This window comes from Thamnophis elegans, chromosome 7 (assembly GCF_009769535.1).
Source record: "Thamnophis elegans isolate rThaEle1 chromosome 7, rThaEle1.pri, whole genome shotgun sequence".
Lineage (NCBI taxonomy): Eukaryota > Metazoa > Chordata > Lepidosauria > Squamata > Colubridae > Thamnophis > Thamnophis elegans.
The window spans coordinates 28,052,041-28,072,587 of NC_045547.1; the positions used below are offsets into that span (position 1 = coordinate 28,052,041).

Here is a 20,547-nt window from a genome sequence, read left to right on the forward strand (position 1 = left end):
GTCCTGCTGCCCTTGAGCCAATGACAGCGCGCAAAGCGCAGCGCGTAACTGCCGGCGAATCCAGAAGAATTTTTTTTTATTCCTTTTTGCCGCGAAAACGCCTCCCAGAGTTCTAGCGAGCGACCAAATCGTTCTGCGAGGGGTTTCTCTCTCTCTACAGCTGCAGAGGCAGGTGAGGGGCGCTGGGGGCAGGGGCTGCTTGTATGCCTTTGGGTCGATCTTGGGCTGCTGCTTAACCAGAGTTCAGGAGAAGCGATGTTCATTAGCGAACCGTCATTTCTGAAACAATGTTTCTCCAAGCATTTCTTGTATATCCCAAAGTCAACTTTTGCACAACTCCCATCCTTTCCCAACTATGATGGTAACTTGTAGAAGTATCACAGATGGCTGGGTCGATTGAATCAAAGTTGGCTGGTTATAATGTGCCCTTTAATATTTTAAGGGCTGCCATAGAGAGGAGGGGGGTCAGGCTATTTTTTCCAAAGCACCCGATTGCCAGACAAGGAATAACGGATGGAAACTAACCAAGGAGAGATTCAACCTAGAAATAAGGAGGAACTTTCTGACAGTGAGAACAATCAACAAATGGAACAGCTTTGCATTTTGGAAGTTGTGGGGCCTTCATCACTTGAGACTTTCAAGAAGACATTGGACTACCATTTGTCAGAAATGGTATAGGGACTCCTGCTTGAATGGGGGGGTGGACTAGATGACCTCTACAATCCCTTCCAACTCTGTTAATCTGTTAAAGGACAATTCCTGCCTGCAGAAAAAGCAAGTTGGGTGGGATGGTTCTGGGCCGTTGAGATGATCTTGAAGGTGTAACCAGTGGCCTCTTAAAAGGCAAGTTGAGAGGAATTACAATATATGGATGTGAAACGCAGGACTGTGTGGAAGGATAGAGGATTTCAGGGGCAGGACTAGATCATGAGACAACACTTGGAACGGGATAGTGATGGTTACTAATAATAGGTATCCTCCATAGTTCATGGAATGTCCCGGAAATGAGATGATAGGCTTTATATTTTTCACAGATCTCCTGTTATCAGTTATAGGGAACTTGAAGCTCTCATCCTGTTGCTGAATTACATTGCCTGCCTATCCATCCATCTGCAAGGTGTCTCATCTTCATGTGGCTCTAATTATTATTGGGAGTTATTGCTTTGAAACAGAAAATCATAACCCACCTCTGCCAGAGAGAAAGGGGGAAATGATGCAAAAGATTCTGTCTTCTATAAAACCTGAAGGGTATACATTTTGCACATGCTCAGAAGTTTTTTTCCTGATATTTTAAATTGGATCTCTAGCTTAATTGTACTTATTAAATTAAATATTGCCAACTTCCAGCTGCTCTGGACTTAAGTTATGAACTCTATATTTGTAATGTATCTTATTAGTATCTTTCAGCTCCATTCTCCTTTTTCCCACTCCAGAGAATCAGCATGTCTGGTTTTGATGACCCTGGCATTTTCTATAGTGATAGCTTTGGTGGAGACCCTGTCGCAGATGAAGGGCAAGTTCGAAAGTCCCAGCTGCAGAAACGCTTCAAAGAATTTTTGAGGCAGTATCGCATTGGAACAGACCGGACCGGCTTCTCTTTCAAATACAGGTGCCCTTTCTCTTTTGGAAAACTTAAACAGCTGTTTATAGCATTTTAAATTGAAATACCTTTGAAGTGTTGGTAAGTATAATAAAATGAGAAAATAAGCCCTCCGGAAGGTTGAAAATCAGCTGGCTGGCGCGCGCACGTGTACAGTGGAGCTGAGGGCTGCTGTGCCGGCAAATAAGAAAATAAGATAACTTGCCCTAGAGCAGTGATGGCTAACCTTTTTCTAAAGGTCTGCCAAAAGTGTGTCTGTGTGCATGCTATTGCACGTGCGTGCCCACCCACCTGCACATGTGCGCACAACTCCCTGTGTGTGTGTGTGTGGGGGGGATTTTCGCCCTTCCCAGGCTCCAGAGCCTTTCTTGAAGCCTGGGGAGTGCGAAAACGGCCTCCTTCAGGGAGCAGGGGGACGCTGTTTTAGCCCTCCCTAGGCTTTAGGAAAGCCTCCGGAACCTGGGGAGGGCAAAAAACAGGCACAATAGGCTAACCAGATGTTCGGGAATGAACTTTTGGTTTGCCTGTTGGGCTGTTTTTTTGCTCTCCCCAGGCTTCAAGAAAGCCTCCGGAGCCTGGGGAGGGTGAAAAATGGCCCAACGGGCCAAACAGAAGTTTGGAGACTTTCCTGAAGTCTGGTGAGGGCGAAAACAGGCTCCCCTGGCCCTTTGGAAGGCCGAAAAGCAGCTGGCCGGTATGCGCATGTGGGGCGGAGCTGAGGGCTGCTGTGCCAGCAAATATGGCTCCACGTACCACCTGTGGCAGGCGTGCCATAGATTCACCATCACGACCCTAGAGTTCTGTAGCTTTGTACATAGTTGTGAACGCTATTCCAATAAATATATTCATCAGTCTCTTTTTTTTCTCCCACTATACTGAAAGAGATGAGCTCAAACGTCATTATAATGTTGGACAATATTGGATTGAGGTGGAGATGGAAGATTTGGCAAGCTTTGATGAAGATCTGGCAAACTACATATACAAGCAGCCTGTGGAGCATCTTCAGCTGGTACCTATATACAGCATGGGAGAAATATGTGGGAGGTTGCAGTTAGATTATGGAACGATGCCCTGTAGAGATTCAGACTGCTGGTCCATCTAGCTTAATATCGATGACAGCAACTCTTCTGGGTTTCAAACTGGAATCTTTTATTGCTCAGTTAGAAATGTGGACTACTATCCCTGAGGCTTTCTGCCTGTAAAGACCGTTATGTTACTGAACTATCCCCTTTCTACCTTTTTTATGTATAAGTATTCAACATTATTATTAACTAGCTATTTCTTATTCTTCTTACTCCAATTGTTACTTTTCTAACTAAAACTTAATGTTCTATGATTAGAGTGCTTTTCAGCTATTTCTATCCAATTGGGCATTCTTCTTCTTTAAGAAAGGGCAAATGCCTTTCTTCCTATATTTTAAGCAATTTCATTTCTTTCTTAGCTGGAAGAAGCTGCAAAAGAGGTAGCTGATGAAGTAACACGTCCTCGGCCAGCAGGAGAAGAGACTCTTCAGGATATTCAAGTTATGCTCAGATCAGATGCAAATCCATCCAACATCCGAAATCTCAAGGTGAGTTAGACCCTCAGCCTTATGAGCTATGGCTGATTTCATAAAGCTAAACAGGATCAGACCGGCTTAGTGTTTGAATAGAAAGGTCCCAGGAAACTGCAGCCAAGAATATCCACAGGGTGTGGTAAATCAGAAATAAAAATGGCACCCACATAGATATAATGAAATCAAAAACCCAATTTTTATGTGCATTTCTCTTAAGACCGCCATCTTTAATTTTTTTACTACACCCTGCCGAAACCCCTGTTTGTAGTTTAGTTTGAGAGATTAAGAAAACCCTGGAAGAACCAAATGGCAAACCATTTCAATTCTGTTTCTAAGAAAAGTTGCAAGAAGCTCAATTTAAAATAGGTTATTTTAAATTGAGGTTGGAGCTATAGTCTTGTCAAATTAATGAAGGTTCCCTCTGCATTTGCCAGCATTGCTGTAGAATTGTAATAAAAATATCTATTAGCTTAATTTTGCCAATAAGATACAATGATTTGTCTTTCCAGTTTATTGTTTAAACTTTATTTATATTGATGGCTGCCTTAAGGAATCTTTGTACCTGTAATCCATTTACATTTTAAAGAAAGGTTATATCAAAACTACCCTTTATTTTTGTGGAGAGACAGTTTGATATAGTGGTTAAGATGCTGTCCTATAAACCAGAAGTCTGAGTTCTAGTCCAGCTTTAGACATAAAAACCAGCTGGATGGCTTTAGACCAGTCATTTTCTCAACCCAATCCATCTCACAGAGCTGTGTGAAAAGAGAGAAGGAAGGAGTATTGAGAATGCTGCCTTGAATTTCTTTTAAAAGTAGAATAAAAATCTTAAAAACTAGTTCAACGCCAACTTTCCTCTCATCAGATGCTTTGTACCACAAAAATAATATTTTTTTGTTGTACCTAGCTATTAATTACAATAAAGTACGAACACATATTTCTTGTGAGGGCAATTTAATTGCCTCCAGGTGCCTCTCAATCCTTTGAAAAAATCAGAACACGTCAAAGTAATTAATTGGACATTATGGAAGAGGCCTTTATGCACACATAGAATCTTCTGGCTATTCCAGATGTTGGAGGAGGTGACTGCAGATGAAACCATAGTGAAATGCAAAGCATTGCAGACATTTTACAGTAGGAAACAAAGGGGACTTGTGGCTTCAGAAAGCAGATTCAAAGGAACATTTCACTCTGAAGTTCATTTAAATGTAGATCCTAAGAGCCCTATGTTCTTGGGTTGCAATAAATAATATATGTGTAACATGTTTTTATGTGCCTCATTCTGTATTTTTGTATCTCCTACAAATTGGAATATTATATTATGAACATCTTGTAGTGACTGTGCAAAAGAGATTTGGATTTCTGGATCTTTGAATGCTCTGTGTGTGTGTATGTCATGACGGTTGTCATTTCTCCTCCTTTGTTTTGAAGTCTGAACAGATGTCACATTTGGTGAAGATCCCAGGAATCATTATTGCTGCAACTCCTGTGAGAGCCAAAGCAACCAAGATCACTATCCAATGCCGCACTTGCCGGAATATAATACCAAACATAGCCTTACGTCCAGGCCTGGAAGGATATGCTCTCCCTCGGAAGTGCAGCACGTAAGGGAATGGGTTGCATTTCCTCTCATATCTTAGTGAAATTTATTTTGAGTAAGACACAGATAATTATGACACATGTGATTACATTGCTTTGCACTTGTTTACCAAGGATTCTTATATGTACTTTCTCAATAGCATGCCCTATTAAGCTTCATTGGAATTATTCTCAAATAATTTGCCTAAGATTATAGCCTTTGTTATATTTGTTTCCATGCCATTCAGATATTTAGATTAATTCCTATTAGCCACAAACAACTTAGTAAAGGTTTGGGAGAGTTCTAGTGCAAAAACGTTTAGAAGGTGCTTGCTTGGTTAAGATTATACAGAGCTTTGAGGGAAAAAAAATTCTTGGATAAAACCTGTAATTTGATTTGAAGTCTGCACAGATCAGTTAAAAACAATGTTTTTCTGTACTCCGGAAAGATTAAAATGTATCTAATACCTAAACTGAGTTCATTAAAAAAATTGAACTCTGAATTGCCAAACAAGATGATATGCAAAAGAAAATTAAGAACAAGGAAGCAACTTTCTTCGTCTTAATGCAGTGTAGTGATGAAATATGAGATTGAACACTACAGCACTGGCAGTGAAGTGCCTGGTATTGTTTAATTAGCCAAATCTTAATACAACTGCAGGAATTTGGGTTAAAGTTTAGTGACTGTGTGTTCCATTTGCATCTAAGATACACAGATTTAAAGTTTATTTTAGATAACCATTTGACAAATTAGATACCCATAGTATTGGTATTTCCAAAATTTGTAACACTGAAGAGAATGATTGCGACAGACATTATAAAATAGTAAAACTTTTTCCATTTTACCTGCACTGTTTTCTTTTCACTTCAGGGAACAGACTAACCTAGCAAAATGTCCTTTGGATCCATATTTCATTGTTCCAGACAAGTGTAAATGTGTGGATTTCCAGACGTTGAAGCTTCAAGAGTCTCCTGATGCTGTTCCTCATGGAGAGTTGCCTCGGCACATGCAGCTCTATTGTGACAGGTGATGCCTCTGGATTCTTCAGCAGGAAAGGACTTGTGGTGCAACAAGAGACTCAATCGAGTAGAAAAACCCAATATGTTGTTGTTAAAACCTTTAGATGCTGGTGTGACCGTTCATGCTCATGCTTAAGATAGAATTTGGTTGTTTCAATACATGGAAATGAAAAACTGAATTAGCTAAAAATATATGTGGGCATAAATACAGTTGTTAGTGGCACTTATGCACGTTATGTGGTCCTCAAGGCACCTGCTATTAGCAATAATCATAGACAGCGTTCGAGAGTTACCCTTTTTGTTCCATTTTAAATTGCTTTTTCTTCCTTCATTGCTCTTAATTTTCCAGATATCTGTGTGACAAAGTTGTCCCTGGGAACAGAGCTACCATCATAGGCGTTTACTCAATCAAAAAAGCAGGCCTCACAAAGATCAAGAGCCGGAACAATGCTGGAGTTGGCATCCGGAGCTCCTACATCCGTGTGGTGGGAATCCAAGTAGACACCGAAGGCTCAGGTGAAGCTTTAATTTGGAAGCCTGGGACTTAGGAGATTTTGAGTCATGCCATACTTTTTTGCACTCCTTTTCATTTGACTAAGGAACATGCTGGTCAAAAGAGAACTTGTGTTGTTTTGACCTGAGAATTACGGACTCTGACTCTTATCTATTCTGCCTTTCTAATGTATTCCATATCATATTGAAACCAATATTAATCTGGGGACTTAAAGACTTTTTAATACAAATGATTGGTGGCATTTCTCAAAATAGTAATATCTAATGTCAACAGTACTTTATTAGTATTATTGATAAGGTATTACATAAGTTTGTTTTTTTTGGTTAGAATTATATCAGAACCATTCTGACCTAGGCTTCCCTAGCAGCACGAAGCCAAATCCTAGTCTCGATAAAACCCTTTTTATTTAATTTACAGTGAATTCTTCTCCAGCAAAGACCAAGACCACATTCTTTCAAGATAGTTCACAATTACCAACCTTTATCACGCTTGGAGAGTGGCCAGGCCGATATCTTTCAGACGCCGCAGTACTTGGCAAGAATGCAGGAATGAACTAATTGTCTACTGCAAACACCCCTCCCCTTTCGCTCCTCTCTTATTCCCTATGGGAGGGGCCGTTCACCATCCACCTGTGGCTTTATTCCCAAGTCGACCCTTGTTTCTTAGCTGTTCCCTTCATCTGGCAACTCTGCGCATGCGCACATTAGGAACAGGCTCCAGCTGTTTGTATGCCTCACTGAGGCAGCTGATAACTTCAGACGACCTTGGCCCCATTTCTACCTCCGATGCAGAGCACTCATCACAGCCTTCCCCGGAGTCCAAGACTGGCCCTCCTCACTGTCCGAATCTGTTGCCAGCTCCGCTGTCCATTGGTGGGCCACAAGAACAACCCTGCAAACTAGTTTGTGTGCTTATGATAGTGATGAGAGAATTTCCCCTAACCTTTCAATATTTGTCTGTTTTTCTCTAGGGCGCACTGTCACTGGCTCCGTGACACCTCAGGAAGAGGAGGAGTTTCGGCATTTGGCTTCCATGCCCAATATTTATGATATGATTGCCAAAAGCATTGCTCCTTCCATCTATGGTAGTAATGATATCAAGAAGGCAATTGCATGCATGCTTTTTGGAGGCTCTCGAAAGAGGTAATTGGCAAGAGAGGTAAAGGGGTATCATTAAGAAAGGAAGTCATACAGGCTCGTGCTTGTTTTATCTTACTGTGAAGCAGCCTTTTCATATACTTAAGATTTTCCTTACTTTTATCATAACTATTAATGGGAAAGAAAATAGTGCTGTTTACTCAGCAGTACATGAAAAGGAAAGAGCAGCTGTCTGTTTACATGTTTTTTTTTTCTTTTATTGAGCTAGAATGGAAGGGAAAAAGTATTTCTACCTCTGCTCCATTTCCAATTCCCTTTGGGCTTTGATGTTCTTAATAACTACTCTTAGGCAACCTCTAAAGGGAAAAATATCTCAAAATAGCAAATTTGAGTGATTATTTTTGGCAAATGGACCCAAAACAGTCTTTCAGAGAAAGGTGCATCAGCATGATTGGATGAGCACCAGAATTTTTGTTTATGTTTTTAACTACCGTTTCTCTAAGATTTTGGTCTCAGGGTTCCTTAACCTTCTTAAAACTAATTTTTCAAAACTAACTTTGGTTTCTATGGGTTATAACAATCACTATTTACTGCATTAGAAATTTAAACAGAACAATTTTGAAATTTGATTTGGCTTTGCAAACTACATGAAGGGTCTCTGCACTTCCTGGAGTTCCCAGACCATCCTTTGAGAATCACTGAGCTAGACAATGAAAGCTTGTTGGATAGAATGATAAACATTATTCCCTAATAGATAGGTAATTCTGTGACCTAGATGTTTCTGAAGTTAATCCCCTGCTTCTCTTACCTCTGCTGTTATGACTTGTAGAGTGCTGGAAGAAAGTATACCTGGTTGGAATCAGTTAGGAGAAGTTCTGCTAGAAAAATCTCAGCAGGTTCAATTCATGATGAGGCTTGTCTGATATTTGCGGATTAATGAAATGTTAATAAGGGGTGCAGAATGCCTGTTTGCAAAGCTCCAAGCAATTACCCCAGCTGTTTCCTAGTCACTTCAGTGATATTTTAATTTCATAGGGAGGGGCTTTCTAACAAACAGTTCATATTCAGTCTCTGATCTCTTTCTCTCAATTTACAGACTTCCAGATGGGTTAACACGTAGAGGGGATATTAATTTGCTCATGATGGGAGACCCCGGAACTGCCAAGTCTCAGCTCTTAAAGTTTGTAGAAAGATGTTCACCCATAGGAGTAAGTAACTTGTAGGGCAGTTATGTACCTGATCCATAGACACATCATTTTAATTATTAAAATTATACTTCGTCATTCCACAAATTTAAAAGCTCAATCATCTTGTTTTCTGATTTTGTCGCATAAACTCTAAATAATGCCGATATTAGAGTTTGTTTTATTTCAGAAGTCTACTTATTGACTTGTCCATGAAAAATTGGGTGGTATGATGTGCGGGATGAAAAGATAAACTTGGGAAAAACTGCTGATTGCATGGTGCCTTTCTAAGATTGATAACAATCCTGACTGAGTTACTTATAGCTGAGTGATCAAAGACTAATAATAATGTATGTTAAATACAAGAGGAATGAAGAGTTGAAGGTAGAATCCTTAATACTGTTTTTTTTTCGGACTATAAGACGCACCAGAGTATAAGATGCACCATGATTTTGAAGAGGTAATTTTTTTTAAAAAAGTTTTTGCACTCCGCAGGCTTCCCAAACCCTCTGCATACCTCGTTTTTTGCACACAAAAGGGGGGGGGGGCATGCAGAGCTTTGGGAGGCTTGTAGAGAGCTGCTGGGGGTGGGGGGGAACAAGGCAAACAAAAGGGTGTGCAGAGGCTTTAGGAAGCTTGCAAAGTGCTCCTGGGGAGTGCAGCCATATTTTTGCTCATTTTTGCCCTCCCCAGCTCCCAGGAACACTTTGCAAGCCTCACAAACCCTCTGCATGTCCATTTTTGCAAAGGAGGCGGGGTTTCAGTAGGCCAAAAATGCTGTATTCAGTGTATAAGACGCACCCAGATTTCCACCCTTGGGGGGGGGGGGTAAAGTGCATCTTATATACTGAAAAATACGGTAAATTTTATGTTTTAAGTCAAGAATTTCTATTTGGCTAATATGGAAGCTCCAGGCCTTTGTAATTGTAGTGCCTTAAATGGTAAAAGTGAAGACATGGATGTTACATAGTGAGCTAGTTTGATGTAGTGTTAAAAGTGACTGACCAAGAAACCAGGAGACTCAGTTCCAGTCTTCTGTTAGGTCTGAAAATTGGCTGGGTGATTTGGGGTCTATCACTCTCAGCCCAGCCCTCCTCATAGGGTTATTGTGGGGAAAGTATGACACAGTGTATTAGTTATGCTTATCAACTTGAGTTATACATAAAAGCAGCTTGAATCTACAAGTCTACAATTTGTCCCTTAGAAGAAAGTCAAGGTCTGAATTATGTTTCATAATATAAATTTAAGTTATAGAAAGGCACATTCCACATTAATGGAGCAATTTAAATGGGAAATCATTTCAGAATTAGCAGCTTTTTTCTCCTTTCGCTGTCAAGCAGAAGTTCTGGCCTGTAGAATACTTGAGTAGCATTACATGGTCTCCTCCTACCCCCTTTTCAGGTCTATACTTCAGGGAAAGGCAGCAGTGCAGCTGGTCTGACTGCCTCAGTGATCAAAGACGCAGCTACACGGAGCTTCTTTGTAGAAGGTGGAGCCATGGTCTTGGCTGATGGAGGAGTGGTTTGCATTGACGAGTTTGACAAGGTACAGATGGAAGGATTAGCAAAAACGTCTCTTTTAATACTGCCAAGAAATGTGTGTGAGCTGTGTGTATGTGTTTTGATGGGGCTTTAAGATTGGAATACAGTTGGTTCTTGCTTATCAATCAGTCACTTAGCAAATGTCTTCTGGAGATTCTCAGTCATCCAAGTGTTGTCGCCTGCCAGCAGACAAACAGCTGGAGCCTGTTCCCTGTGCGCATGCACAGAGTTGCCAGATGAATGGAACAGCTAAGGAACCAGGGTCGACTTGGGAGTAAGACCACATGTGGACGGTGAATGGCCCCTCTCATAGGGAATAAAAGAGGAGTGAAAGTGGAGGGGAGTTTGCAAGAGACAATTCTCTTTGCTTAATTGGTTCATGACTCTCCGAGACTCCTTGCCAAATTTTGAAGATATCAGCCTGGCAGCTCTCCAAGCCAGATAAGGTCTGTGACTGTAAATTCTCCCTCAAAAGACTTTGCTGGATATGAATGAGAAGAATTCATGGTAACTTAATAAAAAGGGACTTTTTGTTGGGACAAGGAGTCAGCTTAGTGGTTTAGGGGAAGCCTAAGTCAGAACACCAGGTCATGGTTGTCGCAAAGGTTCTTTTTTTTTTTCCTCAAGTGACATCTGGGCTTCTTTATTTTTCTTTGAAGACTTTTAGCTTATCCAATTGGAGCCGAAGAACTTCTTGGATGAAAAGTGAAACATCTTCAAAGAAAAACCACAAAGTCCAGTTGTCTCTTGGGGAAAAAAAGTACCTTGGGACAGTCACTTAGCAACAGTTCTGTTAGGTAAGCTCTCTGTTGGGAGAGCGAATGCGTTCAGAGAAGCGTTGTGAGAGTTGTGTTGGAGAACACACAAACCAGCATACAGAGACACTGCAGTTTAAATAGGCTTTTACTTTCATGGAAATAGAGGTATCAGAGTCATCAAACACTCCAAGTCATACACGGATAAGACAGTCAGTCATCAATGTCTTTCATTTAAGGGATAATCCAAATAACATAGTCCAGTATCATATAATCAGTTCAGTACTCAAAGTTTGCTAGCAGTTGCAAAACTTACAATAGCTCACGGCACTTTCTAACAGCCAGCTTCCAAAACACTTAGATCAGATCAGCCCAGCATCTAAACAGAGAGCTAACAGTCATTCTGGCTCCCTCTTATGGCCGATTGAGGAAACAGCAACCAATCACATTTTACAGCATGATTTAAAGAAACAGGTACAACATTGTTACATGATTTATATATTGCCAACCCAACCATTAGATTATATTCCTAACAAGTTCAAAGTTACAATGGACTTCACCAATGCTATTTATAACCCAGTTTTGAAGTACCAACAGTCATGTACACCTGCACACCCATGGTGCTCAGCAGTTGACTCACATTTCCAGGCATTTGGAACATCCTATGGCCACATTTTATGCGAGTTTCTGGCATTTACTTTGGTTTTCAACAAAAAGTGTTCACTCTGTATAATAGGTTTGTTAATGACCATGATGTTTGCTTTAACAACTGCTGAAAAATGGTCATAAAATCAGATGTAGTTACATGGTGACCCATTTAACAATCACTATGACGTATGATTGTATTTGAGCTCAAAATTATGGTGATCAGTCTAGGACTGTGCATGGTAAGTTTACATTATATTAAGAAGCCAGCTTTATATAAACATATGCATTCATTTTTTTTTTAAAAAAATGGAGAATAGTAAAACTCCTGTAATTCAAGAAATCCCAAACCAGCTTAACCTCAAAAATGTATTCATTTAATTTGTGCTGAAAGTGAGCTACCAACTTTACTGTGAATACCAACTTTCATAAAAAACATACTATTGACTATTGCTTTGAATGTTATTTTGAAACTTTTAACAAAATGGTATTATTTTCTTCTATATATATGGAAATTTGACCTGTAGTTTTCCCCTCTTCTTTGAAAAAGATGCGTGAAGATGATAGAGTGGCCATCCATGAAGCTATGGAGCAGCAGACCATCTCCATTGCCAAGGTGAACTTACCATACCAGCTTCTGAGAAATCCTCACAGTTATTTTTTTTCCAGTGCATTTTCTTTTGTTCATTTACAAATGAGTATGGCTTTAAACCAGGAACTATTTATTTCTGACCAAGGATGACATTGACTCTGGATAAATTGCAAAGGGGGTGGGGGAATGCACAGTAACAAGTAGGTAACTCCAAAGCATGAAATGGACCATTCCTCTGACTTACTTGCCTGAAGCCTTTTATGCATTCATACAAGCTTCTGGAAATCCATTGCAGAGCAATTAGATTCTCAGTTGATCTTACCTGAAAATAACTGTAAAACTTTACCAGTGAGAAATAACTCGAAGGAACTGAAGATGAAAAGTTGTTTATCAGAAAAGATAAGGGTTAGAAGAGAAGCCAATGTGTCCAAAGGCTTTATTTAACAAATAGGCTGGGGGCTGTTCAAGTCAGCCTTAAAATATCAAATAAGATTGCGTTTGTTCTTCCTTATCAGGACTAAACAGCATTTTTGGTGCTAAAAATGCTTCATTTGTTAATCATGTTCAGGACTACAGTGAGCATTATGCAATTGCAACAGTGGGCAGAGAAAAAAAATGTTTATTCTTTCTTGTGTTGTAAAGTTTAAAGTAGGAAGTGAGTATTTTTAACGTTTTACAGAGGCTTAAGGTTCCCATTTGGTCCCTAACACTGACAATAATTAAATAGGTTCAGCTTTTGAATAGAGTGCCTCGCTGTGGGCCATTGGTTATAAACTATTACATATTTTTTATAGAAAATGATGAGTAAATTGATTGCGTCTTACTTTAACTTTCAGTTTTCTAAACCCAGTACTGTAGGAATCTGCATAAGTCCCATCATTTTGACTGTACTGCATGCTGGTTAATACAGGTTTTTCCTTTGTGCAATCATATAGGCTGGTATCACCACTACTCTAAATTCACGCTGCTCTGTGTTAGCGGCTGCAAACTCCGTGTTTGGACGCTGGGATGAAACTAAAGGAGACGAAAACATAGACTTCATGCCCACCATTCTGTCCCGATTTGATATGATCTTCATAGTCAAAGATGAGCACAATGAGGAAAGAGACATGGTGGGTTGTTCGAATAGCCCAGTACAACGTGGGAGGGTGTGTGGGAAACTCTTTTTTCTTTGAACTGTGCAAACAATGGCACAAAGGCTTGATTTTGTGAAAGCCTATATTCTATTTCTTTTATATAACAATATACTTCCAAAAGAAGGGTTAGATAACGAGTGCAATTCTATACTCTAACCATTCTAGAAAATTTAGCCAATATTTTACACTTCCTTATAAAACAAAGCTAGCATTCAGAAGGTAGAAAATATTTTGCAAATTTAGATCCTATTGTATTCAAATGTTATCTGCCCTGGAAAGTGTTGTAAAACTGTTTATAAATTCTAAAATATTTATAGACTGTGCTTTCATATTATGCTTATTCAAGATTAGCATAAACGTAATCCATTTAATCAATTTTTCTATGTTCACATGATATAGTTCCTAACTACATATGAATGAGTCCAATAAAGTTTGATTGCCTAGCTTGTGATTCTCTTTGTTGTATAAACATACCCTAAATTACTCTTCAAAGATTATATAAAGGGTGGAATAAGGTATAATAACCCTTTATTACTGTAAAAAGAGCAGTCAGTGCTTTTTAAAGGAATGATAATGGCAGATCTCTTGCAAGCTTCAAAAAAGTTAGCATGCCAAAGTGATAAAACCATTGCACTAATAGTAAGCGCAGAAGGAAGTTTAAGTGGATTTTTTTTTCCTTCTGATTAATTTGTTATTTGTTGTTCCCTAGACCCTGGCCAAGCATGTGATGTCACTACATGTAAGTGCCTTAACCCAGACACAGGCAGTTGAGGGTGAGATTGAGCTTCATAAATTGAAGAAGCTGATTGCCTACTGCAGAGCGTGAGTAAAATGACTATAGCAATGATTACATGGAAAGAGTGGTGGAAACCTTTCAAGCATGCTTCAGATTAATAAAAGCTAGGCTTCACTTTGGTTCTAGAGATTCAAAAGGTCTTCAGCTCAGTGCTGAAGCAAAATCAACATTTCCTTCACTCTGACTTGAGGGCCATTGTGACATTTCAGCTGCAAAATGCCATCTCTCAAGTGCCTCTAATGTAGTGTTCCACATTAAGGAATTTAGGAGAGAAGCCCACTAAACTATTCTTAATAAGTTTCATGATGCTATAAGCTTCCAGAAGATGCTAGAGGAAAAGGCATATCATTAGGAAATCACTTTAGAACATCCATTTTGATTTCATAAATTGAGCAGCCTGGAGACTAAGTTCATATATTATATTAAGGTGCTCTAACAGTGGTTTGTTTAATAAGCTACAGTGAATGTATTCACACAACATCCTGACCTACATTATGACTTGCTAGCGTTAACAAATTTGGTTTGTGACTGTGCCATAAGAATTAAAAATTTGGTGAGACGAAATGTTCTCGTATTTATGTGGTGTGTCTGTACAGTGCGTATTTGTCTGTGTGCGTGTGCTAAGATTTTTATTTGTTCCCATAGGAAATGTGGTCCTCGCCTCTCTGCAGAAGCTGCAGAGAAATTGAAGAACCGCTATATCCTTATGCGCAGTGGTGCCCGCGAACATGAAAGAGAAAGCGACCATCGCTCCAACATTCCCATTACAGTAAGGTAAGGGAAAATATTGATCTGGGTTTCAGGTGAGGAACTAAATGATGGCTATTTAGTACAGATACTGTACAGAAAAGTCCCTCTGTACAGTTTCTGATTCTTTCGTGTCATTCAGCAAGAAGGTTCATGTTATTTTTCAGGACAGTTGTTTAGCCGGTAAGCATACATAAGGATGTGCAAAGTCTTCTATGCACAAACTGTCCCATGCACAAAAAGCTGGTTTGGCCAATGACTGAACTGAAACCTGCATGTCTAGGGATAGAGGGGGAAATTGGCCTGCCAAGATAATAAACTAAATGTCAATCAGAATTCAAGGCATTGCTTTCATCGAAGTTCCAATTTAATCAGAGACATGTTGGTATAAACTGTGGAAACCCGAATATGAAAGCTTCCTGGGTTTCCACCCAGTTGAAAGTTCATGATCCTGTCCCTACACCCACAAGTCCATCACATGATCCAATCTTCCTCTGCCACGCTGGCATTTCCACCCATCTAGTTCCAGTCAGGTGCAGAGGTGCGGAGATAAAGAATGACCTTGGGCTTCTAGAAAGGAATGTTTTATTTTAACAACAACACATTCTACTCCTTACTATCCCCCTGCTCAATTCCCTACTAATGAAACAGCATAGTAAAGAGAGAGAGAGAGTGTGTGGCAGGCCAAAGATCCTAAAAGGAATATGACTGCAGGCCTGACACTAGGAGTGTTTTGATCTGTACAGGAGTGGTTTTGGTATTTGGAGAGCAGAGGAAGTGAAGAATGTTGGCAGCTGGGAGGATGATGGAAAGATACTAGAAAGATGGAGGGGAAGCATGATGGACTATATATTACATTAGAATTTTGCATTGGGGATATTGAGGTGAATAGATTAGTGGAGATAGGTCACATTAAAATCTGCTGAGAGGAGAAGATGGGGATGCACATAATAGCCTTGCTGTACTCATTTCAATTCTGTTTCATCTGCAATCACAGCAGATAATGCAGAACCATAAGAATACAACAGTTTGTTCCAGGTTCAAAACATTTTTGCCATTTTGTGCACCCTGCTAGATACACATAAATCAGAAAGTCTGGGTGCAACTTTTCAGACTAACAAATGTTATTAAAAGGCATAAACTTTTATGAACTTGAGGTTTTCCTATCTGATGTATCCTGCAATGTCTGGATTCACATAATACCACTGGAAATTTGAATACAATGAGCATTTGAACTTACATTATGAGTTGTAATATTTTTCCAAAAACTATATATCTTCTTGTTTCAGCACTTTTGAGACCTGCATTGCACTGATGTCTTGTTAATAGAAGTGCATATAAAATCCAGATTAAATAGAAGGTGTTTGCCTTGATTCAGGAAGTTGGGATTATTTCCTGAGATGAAAAAAAAGACTAGGGAAAGAACTTGAGTTTGAATAGACATGCTGAAATGATCCTTGTCCAAATTTAATTTCCAGTTAATATTTCTATTGATTTAATGCTTCACCCTCTTTTTTTATGTTTTTAAAGACTTCTCGTGGTTATTTCTTCCATTTCTTTTATATTATTTTAATGGAGCTTTTTCATTCATTCCATGCAGGCAGCTGGAGGCCATTGTGCGAATAGCAGAATCCCTGAGTAAGATGAAGCTCCAACCTTTTGCTACTGAGGCAGACATTGAAGAAGCCCTGCGGCTCTTCCAGGTGTCTACACTTGATGCGGCTTTGTCAGGCAACCTCTCAGGTGAGTTTCACTAAGGAAATGCTTAGGCTTGTGCAGTACAAGGGATTGACCAGAGATTACATCTGTTGATAATCTGGCTCTCAAATGTAATGGTAGATTGCTTATTTTTTTTCTCAGCATTCAGGCTAGCTGGAGTTTGAAAAATTAAGATTACGAATTCAACTTTGGAGTATATAGGAGAATGAGATATGGAATATTTGCCTCAAATCTTCCTTCTGCTGTGATTTTTTTGTTAGCGGCTAAGAGCCTGAATACAATTGAGGCAGTGTGTAATGATGTAAATAAATTTAATTTCTTTGCTGTCATCTCCATCTGCAATATTTTCTTTACCTTAAGCATTGCTGTAAGGAAAAAGTCTGCAGTAATATATATGAAATAGCTTAGAGACACTTAACATGCTGAACATATAATTATATCTGATTGAATTTAATAAAGGAACTCTTAGGAGACAAAAAATAAATGGTATGAACCTTCCACTTCAATTGTATTAAATTCCAGTTTATTTAAACTGTTGAAATCGAACAGAACAACTCATGCTGATACAAAATGTACTATTATAAATTTTGACTAGATCATATATCAAAGATTTGAACAATTTATTTCTATAAAGAAATTTGTGTCTCGTGTTAATTGCAATATGCCCTCTCTGCAGGAGTAGAAGGCTTCACTACTCAGGAAGACCAAGAGATGCTGTCTCGCATTGAGAAGCAGCTCAAGCGTCGCTTTGCCATTGGCTCCCAAGTATCTGAGCACAGCATCATCCAGGATTTTGTGAAGCAAGTAAGTTACCTGAGAGGGGGGGGCAGTTGGAAGTGCTCTATTACCTGTTGACAAATCACCTGTACTTACAGTACGTGAAAGTAACACGAATGAGAAAGTTTATGTGCAGTTTATCAAGAAGATACAAAAACCCCTAGAACGTGTGGCATTGGCTGTCTGACCATGTTGCAAGATGTGCAGACCTAATTACCCTTTTTTTTTGCACTATAAGACGCACCGGACCATAAGACACCCATTAGCTTTAGAGGAGGAAAACAGCGGGGGGGGGGGGGATCTGCCTCACAGCATCCATCCGATATTATTCTGGCTTACGTCCTTGCGCCAAACAGCTTGGTCAGTTTCAGCAGGTCATCGCAGCCCCAGCAAGTGGCTTGTCAGGGCTCTGCTCCTTTGCGCCCACCACCAGTCAACTAAGCTGAGCTGCTACCGCCGCTGGGAAACACTGGAGCCTTTGCTGCTGAGCAGCTGATTGGCAGTTGGATCGGCCTCCTGGAATACTGCTGATCAGCTGTTCTAGGCAGCAGGGATCGCTGCTGCCGCCTGTCACCACCATTCACCATCTAGGTGATCCCCCCCACCTAGAACAGCTGATCGGCGGTATTCACCCACTTTTTTGGGGGGGAAGTGCGTCTTAGTACAAAAAATACAGTAGTTTTAGTAGAAGGAAGTATGCTTCAGCCCACCATAATGTTTATTCATCACTGTTCTAGAACAGCTTTTCCTGTCCTTTGCCCAAAGATTGTGAGAAGTGGACTTCCACACATTTGGAAGGAGGATGCAAAGGGATCAGGGCTACAGGTGGAGTGCACAGAATTTTCACTTCCTAAATATATGGTATTAAATCAACAGCTGATTTAATACCATAGAAGGAGAAATAGGTCTCCCTTAGCATAGAAGATGTACTTCCATGTTGGGAAAGATACAGTTAGTCTTTCCTTAGAGGCAATTTGTAACTGGTTCCTTAGAAGCAATTTGAAGTTATGACAGACCCCACCACTACCACTACCCCCCGCCGGCAAAAAGGGTATTTATGACCCAGATTTAAACTTCGGACAGCTGGACCCTCTCCCCACTGCAGTCAAATGATGGCATTTGGGTCCTTGGCAAACAAGCCCACATTTATGACTGGTTGCGGCATCCCACAATCATATGATCATGATTTATGTTTTTTGCTGGAAACCAGCATTTACTTCCACTTTCCATCAGAAAACACCCACTGTAGACAATTGTTTAATGACTGCCACAAAAAATTAAAATTGGGTCGTCACGTGATGGTCCGCTTAATGACCAGCATAAGGGTAGAAGTTGAGATGTACCTAGAAAATCCCCTAATAAACAAATCTACTGTGCTTAACTCAAAATGAAGGTGACAATGAAGCTGTCTTATTTGCTTCTCCAATTTAGCACCATAATTTGTCCATCATTCTCCTTCAGGTTGTCATTGTTACATTTAGGTGTGTTAGTTTTCACAAAATGCCTTTTCCCCTTTTCTCTCCCTCTCAGAAATATCCTGAACACGCCATCTACAAGGTGCTGCAGCTTATGATGCGTCGTGGTGAGATCCAGCATCGCATGCAACGCAAAGTCCTTTATCGCATCAAGTAAAATACTGTACATCTCCTGGAATGTTAAAATAGATTCATTCTCTGTGTAATTGGAACTAAATTTTTACTACTGTTTTCTTAACCTCTAACAACTGCAACACATCTTTCAGTCCAAAGAACAATAATCTGGAGTATTCCCCTATTCAGGAAGTTCAAAATGGAGACAGCGTAATAATAGCTCTTGCTTTTGTTTGTTGCAATTTCCCTGTTAAAGTGTCACCTTGATATTTTGTTACAATATTAAAACCTTTTTTTATCCACACTAAAACTTAATAAGTAACATGTCTGCAACAAATAGCAAGTGTTTTATTAAGGGTGTGAGGTAAGATAAAGCTGTTAAGCAGTACTGAGCTAATATCCTCTAATGTGTTTCTGCTAACTGCTCCCTCCAATGGAAGCCTCATTGCTTGGTGTAGTAAAATTATATTGTGATCTCTTGTGACTGCCACTGAGGTCAACGATAGATAACCAGGAAAAACAAAGAGCATACGGAAAAATAAGATCTCTCCCTTGAGAAGTTAGAGTTCCAAGGCATGTTTACACAACCTGACTTTTGTGCTTAGGTGGCGATACTTCAATAGAAGTTAGCTGAGCAAGAGTGGAGGAGACCAGGAAACAAATATGTAGAAAGATCTGTCACCGAAAGAAATTACTTCCACCATCATTCTTTCTTTGAATATGTTAGTTAATAATCTTTCCTCAAGAGTATAGTTGTATTTTTTTCTTCCTTTGACCTTTTGAAGTGCAATCCCACCGTATAGTGGAAATGCCCCTCCTTTAGTTATGACCCAAAAAACCCAGCCAGGTTCATTTTAATTTGATTTTATTACATGCTAAATCATACTTTCCACAAGAGTGCATAAAGCAATAAATACTTCATTGGAGAAATTGCATAAACATTTTATGTTTGCTAATATTTAACAATGAAATAACTAAAGCAGCAGCACTGCATTCTAAAAATAAAATAAACTAGTGCAAAGACAGTGTACCCAACTATTTGAAGGCTTGAAATTGTTTGCACCAACAGTTTTCTCTCAATTGATGCAAGCTATTTCTGTCCAAAACCCCTTAGGAAGATTTGCAGTTAGGAAATATCCATTTCACTCTTGAATGAGACACTCTACAAAGCCACATTTTTGAACGAACACACCCAGCTGCTACAACTTGTAAATTTTGGCTTACAGTTTAGCGTTATACTTATTATAACTGTTCAAAGCCAGTGTAAGAGTACTTCAGAATCTCTGGAGTACGTACCAAGTATCTCTTTCATTCAAGCAGGCTCAACTTTCCAGCTTGGACTCTTGGACACTGTTTTGGAAAGTTCACACACAATATACTTTCCAAAGCCTTTATCCCAAGGATGGAACAAAGATACAGGTATTTAATAGTTCAAAATGGAGAGCTTTGTTTGTACTCCCAGGTGTTCCAAAGCACATATTTTAAAGATTTACTCTGACTTTGTGAACCCGTGACCCGTCAAAACCGCGGTTGACAAAACCGCGGTCGACGAAAGCGCGTACCTGACGTCATCAGCAGCGTGACGAAAAAAATTAAAAAATAAATTAAATTAAAATTAAAATAAAATTAAAGCAAGCCGATTCACATAAAGGTAAGGGTTAGGGTTAGGTTAAGGGTTAGGGTTAGGTTTAGGGTTATGTTA

The 20,547-nt window shown here is 39.6% G+C and overlaps 1 protein-coding gene across 2 annotated transcripts; it reads left to right on the forward strand.

The window, feature by feature from the left end:
• The first annotated feature begins 81 nt into the window (after positions 1–81).
• On the forward strand, positions 82–18,996 carry MCM5 (minichromosome maintenance complex component 5). Of its 2 annotated transcripts, none has more exons than XM_032221017.1 (17): positions 82–172; positions 1,434–1,609; positions 2,483–2,609; positions 3,042–3,170; positions 4,587–4,759; positions 5,605–5,760; positions 6,103–6,269; positions 7,238–7,409; positions 8,461–8,572; positions 9,950–10,093; positions 12,040–12,105; positions 13,017–13,193; positions 13,927–14,039; positions 14,659–14,787; positions 16,361–16,503; positions 17,156–17,283; positions 18,787–18,996. In XM_032221017.1, the coding sequence occupies exons 2-17, from the start codon at positions 1,443–1,445 to the stop codon at positions 18,886–18,888; spliced, it is 2,205 nt and encodes a 734-aa protein (XP_032076908.1). In that variant the 5' UTR covers positions 82–172; positions 1,434–1,442; the 3' UTR covers positions 18,889–18,996. The 2 variants fall into 2 exon arrangements, with proteins under 2 accessions (XP_032076908.1, XP_032076909.1); XM_032221018.1 differs by having other exon boundaries at positions 93–168.
• The last annotated feature ends 1,551 nt before the right edge of the window (positions 18,997–20,547 follow it).

Coding starts and splice junctions, on each gene's coding strand:
- MCM5 (XM_032221017.1), top strand. CDS start 1,443: ATGTCTGGTTTTGATGACCCTGGCATTTTCTATAGTGATAGCTTTGGT. Junction 1,610..2,482: donor GGCTTCTCTTTCAAATACAG/GTGCCCTTTCTC, acceptor CTATACTGAAAG/AGATGAGCTCAAACGTCATT. Junction 16,504..17,155: donor TTTGTCAGGCAACCTCTCAG/GTGAGTTTCACT, acceptor CCCTCTCTGCAG/GAGTAGAAGGCTTCACTACT.